The sequence below is a fragment of the Cynara cardunculus genome, assembly GCF_001531365.2.
Source record: "Cynara cardunculus var. scolymus isolate 2C chromosome LG 11, CcrdV1, whole genome shotgun sequence".
Lineage (NCBI taxonomy): Eukaryota > Viridiplantae > Streptophyta > Magnoliopsida > Asterales > Asteraceae > Cynara > Cynara cardunculus.
Genome location: NC_037538.1, coordinates 12090405 through 12101127, shown reverse-complemented (window position 1 = coordinate 12101127; position 10723 = coordinate 12090405). Strand labels below are relative to the sequence as shown.

General features: G+C 33.1%; 2 protein-coding genes across 3 annotated transcripts; one reads left to right on the top strand and one right to left on the bottom strand.

The window, feature by feature from the left end:
- Positions 1-1309: 1309 nt before the first annotated feature.
- Positions 1310-7680, bottom strand: LOC112521438 (ycf49-like protein). Of its 2 annotated transcripts, none has more exons than XM_025130296.1 (5): positions 7245-7680; positions 6804-6882; positions 6462-6530; positions 6138-6300; positions 1310-1585 (listed from the first exon to the last, which is right to left on the bottom strand). In XM_025130296.1, the coding sequence occupies exons 1-4, from the start codon at positions 7571-7573 to the stop codon at positions 6193-6195; spliced, it is 585 nt and encodes a 194-aa protein (XP_024986064.1). In that variant the 5' UTR covers positions 7574-7680; the 3' UTR covers positions 1310-1585; positions 6138-6192. The 2 variants fall into 2 exon arrangements, with proteins under 2 accessions (XP_024986064.1, XP_024986065.1); XM_025130297.1 differs by having other exon boundaries at positions 6143-6300.
- LOC112521439 (protein LITTLE ZIPPER 1-like) lies at positions 2458-3129 on the top strand. The gene is made up of 2 exons (XM_025130299.1): positions 2458-2606; positions 2717-3129. Exons 1-2 carry the CDS (start codon positions 2479-2481, stop codon positions 2895-2897), a joined length of 309 nt encoding a protein of 102 aa, XP_024986067.1. The 5' UTR covers positions 2458-2478; the 3' UTR covers positions 2898-3129.
- Positions 7681-10723: the final 3043 nt, after the last annotated feature.

Genomic DNA, 10723 nt, shown 5'->3' with positions numbered 1-10723 from the left:
TTAACATAAAAAAATGGAAGCGGACAACTTTTGAACCTGTATGATTATATATATATATATATATATATATATATATATGTATGTATGTATGTATAGGGGTGGGTTCAAATCAAAACCACTCAATTTGTAAAAACCGTGAAAACTTCATTCAACCAATCATAATTTTTTATTTTGTTCATTTTTTTTGTAATTATGAGAGGTTGATTAACCATTTTTATTGTGGAGGGTGTTAATAATGGATATTATCATCTTCATTATTTTAATTTTAGAGAAATACATGAAGCAGTTTCATTAAAAATTCATTAAGTAGTATATGAAACAATTTCATAACCACATATGAAACAACTTCATCAAAAAAAAAATATTATATGAAACAATTTCACAAGATTAACAATTTCATGAAAAAATTTCATAAGATTAACGATGGATGATAATAGTTTTTACGGTTTTTACAAATTGGAGTTGTTTTCATTTGATCGATCCTCTATATGTATATGTATATATATATTCAATTAAAACAAATAAATTTAGTGTCACTTGTTCTCTTTAATTTTACAGCGTGTTGTTCTTGGATTTTTTTTGGTCTTTGTAACTTTTAAGGTATCATCCAAATTGGCCTTAAAAGTGAGAGATTAAACTCAATTGAAAATAATATTTAAATAATAAAACAATTAACAAACAAAAAAAATAAATTTCTTAAATATCAAATGATTTTTGTTGCAGACTGACCGCAATATCAAAAAATGATGACTCGACTACACAGAGTACATGCGCAACTGGATCACGTCACAACACCTCTACTAAAACATTAAACTACTAGTTTTCTAAAAATATTTTTTTTAATATTTAACTAAGGAGCCGTTTGCCTAAATGTTTACCCGGTAAGCGTTTATCATTAGAAGCTAACATTATAATCTATTTTACCAAGGAAGATTGTAGTACATCAAAACGTATTTTGTGTAACAATTTACCTGATAAACGCTTACCCGGGTAAGAGTTGTCACTCTCACTTACCGGGTAAGACTCTTCATCCTTATCATCGCTCTTACCGGGTAAGATTTTGCCCCTTGCCATGTTCATCCGGTGAGGAAAATTTTCCAATAAGTACTTACCGGATAAGCATTTAGTAAACAGCCCCTAAATAACCTTTCCACAATGAAATTCACATAAAACCGTCAATGTTTTTAAAACAAACTTTTGTTTCATAATATGATTATTTTTAATATTTTAACTGTTGTATTTTCTGTTACATATTATGAAACAAGAATTCACATGTATTTCTTTCGTAATATGAAACACACATGATTAGTGGTTCTTAACCTTTTGTAGTTCTTATTTGGTTACGCACATGATCATGGTCAAAAAGTCAATCACTACACCTAAGAAGTATGATTTGAATTATTTAGTTACCAATAATGTCTTCATCTATGTTGTTTGCCACTGAACCAATGTGATAATATCTTCATGTTAAAGAGTAGAGATTGGGGGGCGATCTCATCATCTTTGATATCGACCTCCAAATGTACACACCGAAAGAAGAGACACGTCGCAAGATGATGTCAATACGATTGATGATGGTTTGAAACTGTAAATATGTACAACACCCGGTCAAAAGAGATATGAGTGAGCATAATGTATCTGTATCTATCAACCATAAGATAAACGTTCATCATATCATCTTACTCGTGTCTTGTAAACCCTAAATTGATTCGTAACATCGATAAAAGATAAAGTTTTCACAAAACAACAATGGATTTATACGAACACAAATGAAAGCTTTGAAAGAAGAAAAAGGTTTCCTTGTTCTTAGGCTTTTTCCTCTTGTCCCTAGAATATAATACTTGTTGGTTTCTTTCTCCTTTTAATCATGAACCCCTCCTTATCATCATTACACTTCTTGACATTAACCCCCTCTCTCTCCATACATATATACACATATATATACATATACGTGAAACAAACACATCATAAAACAAATATATGTTAATCATTACATTAAATTCTAGCCATAAATGAAAAAAAATAATCATATAAAATAACACATAATGCACTGGTTCTAAAAAATATCAGAAAAAATGAGGGTATCCTTGTATTGTGTGAAGGTTTATCTTGAAAATTGTGAAGATACTTTTATGCCGAGTATAGTGTAACATTTCTATACATAGTTGAATGTGATACGAAAGTTACAATCTTTATATAATATAACATAACATTCGCATAGCATACAGACATCTTCAATTGTTCTCACCTTATCAAGAAAGTGTAAAAAATTCACATCATCCTCACTCACTCACTCTCCCTCCCCCCCCCCCTCTCTCCTCTACATATATAAGTGTGTATGTATATATACATATATATATGTGTGTGTGTGTGTCATGTTTAGAAACCAAACCACCTGTTTATAAGAGGATCTAGCAACCCACAGCTTGCTTCTTACTCATTCAATACAAAGACAGAGTACTCAAAAGCCAAGTGAAAATGTGTACCACCAATAACATAGAATGCATGTCACCACCTTCTTCTCTCCATTTCCTTACCCAAAAAACAAAATCAAAGCAAGCTAGGTTTCGGATTCGGATTCAGGTTCGAATTCAAAGGCTCAACAGGTACATGTTATATGTTTCTTTTGAGGGTCTCATTTACGTTTATCTTCTTTGTCTCCAAAACAAAGAATCGTGTTTCATTCGGGCTTTCTTTCTTTCTTTTCGTGTTTCAGGGTTAACAAGTTTATCGAAGAAAGAATGAAACACGAGATGGAGTTACAGAACTTGAAGTTGTACATGGAGAACTTGAGTATCTTGAAAGAGAACGAGATGTTACGGAACAAAGCCACCCAGCTCCATCAAGAAAATCTTGAACTATTATCCATTTTCGACAAGAAAAGGTTCAAACTTTGATCTTTTCTCGAGTACCCTTTTCGTTCACGATCATCATGGTACACGGGCAACCCTCGGACTCAAGATAACGAGTCTTTTTTCCCTAATCTATTTGCTAGAATGAATTATTGATTATCAAATGAAGAGTAGTGGTACAAAGTTAGAATTGAGTTAATTTATCTCGAGTTCAACAAAGTCGTGTTGTATGCAATGTGAGGTTGTACTCCATGCTTACATTTTTGTACCATTTTTTAATATGACTATGCTCCAAAGTTGATGTAAGTTAGGTTTAATAATATTTTGATGGACATGACTTTAAAAAAGTCAACCCTCGAGCCACTAATGGTTGGAATATTATGAAGCTTCTTAGCACGTGTGAGAATATAAAAACCACAACTTCAGGCAACAAGATTTAACCCAAGACCCTTGATTCAACGAAAACATATCTCTGTTCTACGGTCATCATGAAAAGGTAAAATGTGTGTCTCGAGAGACGGGCGGGTATTGCATGAGTTGTATCCTAGAACTGTCACTCATTTTATAAGGATGTCCACCTTCTTACCTGTTAGGCTAAAGCCATAAAAACATCAATAACATGTGTTAATATTAAGGGTAAGATATTGTAAATGGTTATTGGCTATTTGGAAGTGGCTTAATTGAGTGTATGACCTAAATCATTAAGCTCCCCCTACAAGGCTGAATGAATAAACCAATTGTTGAGTGAATAAGCCACTTCCAAAACCCTAATCGATTCAACTCATTTATTCCATCCCTACTCTTCGAGAAAAGATCTTGCTCTCCCTAATCAAAACACGCCCCCTCCCTAAAACGAGAACAACCCAGCCTGCTGCTTCGTCGTTAGCATGTTCTTCTTTTAAGAAATTTGTCTAATTAGCAATACGTTGTTATTCTTTAACAAATTTGATTAGTTAATAATGTCTGAATTCCCATGATAAAATCAACCAGACAATTTGATTACCATGGTCGTTCAAAATTTACCACTTACATATAATAAGAATCATATTATTAAACCAAAGCAACCCAATATATCCCACTCAGGGTTTGATCCGGGGATGGATGTGAGCGCATTTGACCTCTACTCCAAACCATAAAACAGATGTTTTAGTTAAGACCTCAAAAATCCTATTACTATACTACAATTATTCTAGTACGTGCGATTCCCTATCCTAATTTAAAGAAACTTAACCACAAGAGTGGTGCCTGGTTGGTTTGAGCTTGACTCCAAAGGTCAAAAGTACCTGGAGGTTTCAGGTTCAAATCGAGGGAGGAATAAAAATCCCCTTGTGGCCACGGAGGTTCAAATGCGGTCACTCCGGGCTATGTGCAAAGCAGTTGGTCGTCCTGGAATTAGTCGGCTGGCATAGCAGGTTGGATATCCAGGTTAATAAAAAAAAACTTAATACTAGAGATTAAAGAAAAAGTCAAAATGTTGGGTTATAATATCATACAATAAAGTCTTTGGGTTTGAGGTGTAAAGTAATGTAGTAGGAAGTAGGAACGACCATCCCAAGGCTTTGACCTTAAATTTCTACTTTCATGGAAAGTAGAACCTAACTCTTGTTTCAACATATCTAATCATATTTATATTCTAGTTGGGTATAAATTTTTATGAAAATTAATTCAATTTTTAATTAAAACAAGAATCTATATATAAGTTTAAATAAAATAAAGATTATAATTATTTGTAATAGGTGTCTAAAGGGTTGTTTGTTTGTTTGTTTTTTGATTATTAAGTTGTCTGTATGAATTAAAACTAAATTGTTTTTTATTGTTGTATTAAATAAATAGTCTAAATGATATAAGTAACTATTTTAAAAACAAAGAAGCCTATCTTTTTAAAGTATAGAATATTTATATACCGGCAAATTAAACTCACAAAACACTTATCACTAGATCTTGGAGTGTTTTGAAGACCTTGGCACTCGTTTAGAGACATTGGTTATCGTTTGGAGCATTTGAAGACATAGGTGCTCTTACGGAGCTTTGCTCAGTCTGTTGGAGGATCTTGGATCTGGATCCCCTAGTTTGATTATCCATCAAGTATATATGTTCAAAGTGGAGTTCAAGCTTATCTTCGCGTTTGAGATCAGCAAGTTGTTTAATATCAATGTGGAGTGTTAAAGAAAGTGATAAGACACAACAAACCAACAGAAACCGGAAACAAGCAACCACGGCCGTCCACAAGGAGCCTTCTGCAGACGTCCGCAGACTTTTAAAATTCCGTCCAGACATCTGCCCCCGTTCCACAAATCCAACAGAAGCATTTTGTAAAGTGGCACCAATGGTGTTGCACAAAGGGCACTATCCTCTCGTACCATAAATACGAAAATCCTTGTTTTTTTTGCATTCGAACTATGTTGTGATTCCTTGGGGTTGTTATATAAATACAACCTTTATGTTCTCTTCGACTAATAAAGATCCTTCGTTTTCATCTTGTTTGTTTTTCAATCCAAGTTTGTTCAGCATCGTTTGTTGGTAAAGATTGTACCTTTGTCATTGTTTTTGCCTAAAAGTGAACAACTTTATCATTTGGGATCATGTGGTGGTATAAACCCAACAAAATGTTCCTAGAATAATTTTATCCAAGCCGTATAACATCGAGTATGACTTTAGCTAACTAAAGGAACTTAAAAAAGGTAAGAAACAAGAACTTTGTGTTCCTAAAAGTCATCAACGTTCAAGATCAAGATATGTCCTGTTGGGCTTGTGCAGAGTAATTTGAAACTTCCTAACTAGGGTGTGTCAATGGAGGGGTAGCAAAGAATTTAATCCCAGGGTCCTCGAGAAAATCCAAAAACAAAGAAACGTCTAATTCTCTTGATATATATAACCCTGCCATTATAATCTACAATATATATTTATACTAAGGGACTTTCTTGATTCATAGTTTCTAATTATCTGATGATAACGAAGATTGGTCAAAGTCAAAGGTAAAGCCCATGAACACAGTTTGCCTAGACCAGTTTGAGTAAATCTGTAAATGCATACAGATTTTCTTCAAGTCAAACTAATTCAAAAATAACCAACACAATATATATATATATATATATATATATCAGTACAATTTTATAGCATTAGCAACTGTACCCTTTAACAGTTATAATCACAAGAAGGTTTGGAGAATAGCCATAAAGAAAACCAAATGTCTTGTTTCAGTGTCACTCTTTTGGCTAATCTATATATGCAACTCATGTTGACGGATAAATTGGTTAGAAGATGATGAGATTAAGAAAAAGTTACCTTACAGATTGAAAGATGGAAGGAGAAAACTGCTGCCGGAACTAGGAACAGATGCTTATGCATCAGTGGAGCGCTCTTGTGATGATTTATAGATTCGATACGCAGCTATGCACATTGTAGCATTGCCAATAAACGTCAATGCCCCTTGGAGAGCAACTAAAACCTATAATATGGGTCGGGTTAAGATCCTTCTTTAAAAAATGATGAAAAAATTCAAGATTTGCTTTCTACTCAGAACAATTTGAACATAGCGAATCATATAGAAACATCCCATAGAAACCGCAACTTCTTTTTTAATTTGATTAAAATGAATAGTCAATTTACCTCCAGGGATTCCGCGTTATAAAAGAAATGCCAAGTACAGGCACAAAATGCTCCGCCTAGCAGGGGTACCTGAAGCAATTAGCTCATCATGTGTATATCATATAACCATATGCCCTTTAAACAGACAAGTAACAATGCCCAAATCTCGATTCCCATTTCTGTATTTTGTTAAGAATTATAGCAACACAAACAATTATGCTTCTCTAAAGATAACAAAGACAATTTCTTGTAGAGGACTACAGTCAGCTACTTAATATAATTACGATCAAAGCACGAGAAATGCAAGAGAATGGGAACACAAAACAAGTGAACTAAACGTAGACGAAGGGATCTGTAACTCACCATACCCCAAGAAAGCCCCTTCCAAGATTGATATCCAGATGCCTCCCCATATTGCCATACTAAAATCATTGCTGTCACCCTTCCAAATTTGACAAAAATAAACAAGTAATCAGTAAGCACAACCAGAAACCAAGAACATACACTAAAACACAGATCGAGTTACTCCATCTGTTCCAAAAAACTACCCTTCAACTCCTGTTATGGAATGTGTTAATTTAAGCATCATAATTTCCACAGTTGTAGATAATTTTTTTGAGGGAAATTTGAGACCTACATTAGAATTCATAGCAATTAATACAAACAGATTAATATTGATATCAAAATTTAACAAAATCCGTATCAATTTGCATTAGGAAACAACAAGTGTGACATCAGAAATCAATATGTAACAGATAATTAAACCATCAATCAATCGACAAAATAAATAAAGTGCTGATTTACCATTCAACAACGCTTGAAACATGGATTGCCCAAGTGGGCAATGAGAGAGCATTGGGAGGTTCCACAAGTTGCAGGGACGAACCCACCAACGATGGCAACTCAGCAGCTCCCACAAAAAGAGGTGTTGTAAATGTTAGGGCAAACCCAGCTCCCATTAGAGCTGCAATTGCTTTCTTGTTATGAAACTTGCTGGAAATTAGGATCTTTCTTGTGATCTTGGTATGATGGGTGTTAGGGTTACAAGATTTGGGGTTTAGGGTTTTTTGGGTATTTTGTGGACAGAAAAATAGGGGGTTTGAAGAAGATAGCAATGTTGGAAGAATTGCCATGCTAGAGATGATGGAGTTTAGGGGATTTGATAAAAGAGTTTAGGTCCAGATAGCAGGTTATTTGGTAGCAAAACAACCAACCATTTTTGCATATGCAACTCTGTTCTTTCTTTTTTCCAATTTTATTAAAAGTAATATTATTTTAATTAAACATTCAAAAATCAGTTGCAACTGCATACAAAACATACATTAAACCCAGCATCTTGTTTTATATACACATATTTTTTTTTTACTTTCATATTATTTGAATTAGAATGAGATTATTTTAGACATATTTAATCTTTAATTTTGATATCTATTTAAAATCAGATTCAGACTGTTAATTGAATACGTATTTGCATATGTTTATATCTGATTCAATTAACATCTATTAATAAATAGACCTTGTTGTCATATTTTGTGGTTTAAAATATACATCAAGAAATTGAAATTGAATTAAAACTTATTTATTGACTCTAGTACAACAAGCATCATCTATATGAATGATGATGGCCAAAAAGAACCATGACTAAAGAGTCTAATATAGAAAAACTATAAATTAAACTTGAAGAATCCAAAAACATGAACCAGAATCGTGATCCCAGTAACATGAATACGGAAACATGAACCCAGATTTAAGAACATGAACCAAAAACATGAAGATGAATTCGGAAACATGAACCAAAAATATAAAGATGAATCCGAAAACATGAACCAGAAACATAAAGATGGATTCAGAAACATGAACCCATAATCTCTTTTACCATGAATGTATAAACATGAACCCAGATTTACGTTGATGAACCAACGCAGAAACATGAACCCATATGTACGAACATGAATCAGAAACATGAAGACGAATATGGAAACATTAACCAAAACACATGAACCCGGATTTTCTTTTCACCATGAACGCAGAAACATGAATCCAGATTTACGTTGGTGAATTAATGCAGACACATGAACCCATATTTACATGGTCTCTTCTTGACAGTCCTTCAACTTGGCGAACTATAGGGAAATCATTTTCATCCTCTTTGTCAGATAATTTGGTGAACCACAGGGAGTTTAATTCGGGATATGATCCTGCAGATATTATGGATGAAATTAGAACGAAGCTATCTACACTGAGTATTCCCGAATTTCCCCTTTACGCAGTTAGTACTTATTGAAAGTAACTCATAAATTAATTCTATTACATTAATGCCACTGCATGAATAATGTTTGTTGATCAAAATTTTCAGTGGTCTAGATCAATTTGCAAAATTTGTTGGAATTATTGGGTTTGCAATTAAAACCATCCATGTGTGTGTGGTTGGGTTCTGGTGAAAAAGAAAATTATAGTGAGAAGCGTAAGAAGATATCTTCATCTTTGGATCAATCCTAATTGAATGTCAATTCTAATGAGATGCACTCGATCAATTCTCTTCTAAAGCATAATTCATAGGTGGACATGAGATTAAAAGTGATCAAAAGTTTAGATCTCTTTTAATACTTCTCGGCATCATTTTTCTTATCACACGACCATTCGCCCATATATATATATATATATATATATATATATATATATATATAAAAGTTAATTATAGAGTTGGTCCTCTAGTTTGATGTTTGTTACACAAATAGAAAAAGACAAAAAAGATGAAATAGACAAGAATGCCCCTTCTTTTAACAAAGAAGATAAATGGAGTTAACAACCATAAGAATGTTTTCTAAACTTATCAAAGTTTAGATCCGATTTTCAAACATTTCACTAAATCTTAGCTACCAATATTAGAGTTAGAGGTGATCATTTACGGGTTTGGCCGGGTCCGGGTCGGGCCTAACTTTTTTTTTTTTTTTTTTGTCTAACGAGCCTAATATTGTAAATCAAAACCCTTTTTTCCGGGCTTAACAACTTGTCATTGTCCACCCTATAAATGGGTCGAGTTTGCCCACGGGCTAACAGGCCCAAAAGTGTAACTCTTATAAATCTATAAGCTTGATCAGTAACGATTAATTAACAAATGTGAAACCAAAAAATAAAGAAAAAACATTGTTGCAATTAAAATTTTAAGCAAGTAAGTGACACATGGATCTCATCAAGTGGAGAAATAAATGAAAAACAAAATTAAGAGTTAAACCACCTCTTAATGGAATCATTAAGAGGTAAACAAACAACCCCTTGGCTTTTTGGGTTCTCAAGAATAACCAAAGATCTCATCCTATAACTTTAATAATTTAATTTTAGAATATGTTGATATAACTTTAATTAATGATAAAAAATATTAATTATAAAATATAAGCGGGCTAGACGATCCTGTCCATATCTATTTTTATATTGTCCATGTTTGTCTGTTAATTTTAGCGAACAAACCCGAACCCGCCTATTTTCTTGATAATGATTGTCCAAACCCGTATTTCTAGCAAGCCGAATAAATCGGGTCTAACAGGTCGTCCCACTAATAAACACCTCTAATTAGAATTTAATCTTAGTAAAAATAAAGGAATGGATTGCTATAAATATGTGTTAAAATGTATATATAAATAGCATTTAATGTTAAAGTTATTTATTTGTCAAGGTTTTTAAATGGAATGAGTTGAGTTAGGTAGGTGATTGAGTGACCTTCCAACTCTTAACTTACCTTACACTTCCACAAAAAGAATAAGTTACTCATTTATATATAAGGTTAGGTTCACATGAGACTAAAGGTTTTTTGTGAGACCCGTAAGACCAATTTATGTTCATTGATCAACTTTATAAGTTAATGATCTAATGGTCTAAATTGCACGGTGACAATTTTGTGATTATTAAGAAGTCTCGTGACGTTTATTAATGTTTAGATTGTCAGATTGTAGATCTAATCTAAGGGTTAAGAATTGATCTTACGGGTCTCACAAAAAACTATTGATCTCACATGATGCCAAATTTATATATAAGCGAAAATAATAATCTAATTATTGTTTGAACATGAATGTGTAATTAAAAACCTAACATGTACCAAATGTGTGCCTCTTTTTAGACATTATTAAACCTAACATGTCTCACATCTGTGTAATGTATCTTAGATATGTCCAAGAATGTCTTGTATTGCTTTTGCCCTCCTCATAACTCGTTATCCCACACTCCATGTGACTTTTCATCTTTTTCCTTTTTATTGTTATTCCAATCGATATTTCACAACATACCTA

What these genes read in the sequence shown, in the direction of transcription:
- LOC112521438 (XM_025130296.1), bottom strand. Translation starts at nt 7,573, where the DNA reads ATGGCAATTCTTCCAACATTGCTATCTTCTTCAAACCCCCTATTTTTC. An exon ending in GTTTCAAGCGTTGTTGAATG is followed by an intron (nt 6,883 to 7,244) that starts GTAAATCAGCAC and finishes CAAATTTGGAAG; the next exon opens with GGTGACAGCAATGATTTTAG. An exon ending in ATAACGCGGAATCCCTGGAG is followed by an intron (nt 6,301 to 6,461) that starts GTAAATTGACTA and finishes CCCATATTATAG; the next exon opens with GTTTTAGTTGCTCTCCAAGG.
- LOC112521439 (XM_025130299.1), top strand. Translation starts at nt 2,479, where the DNA reads ATGTGTACCACCAATAACATAGAATGCATGTCACCACCTTCTTCTCTC. An exon ending in CGAATTCAAAGGCTCAACAG is followed by an intron (nt 2,607 to 2,716) that starts GTACATGTTATA and finishes TTCGTGTTTCAG; the next exon opens with GGTTAACAAGTTTATCGAAG.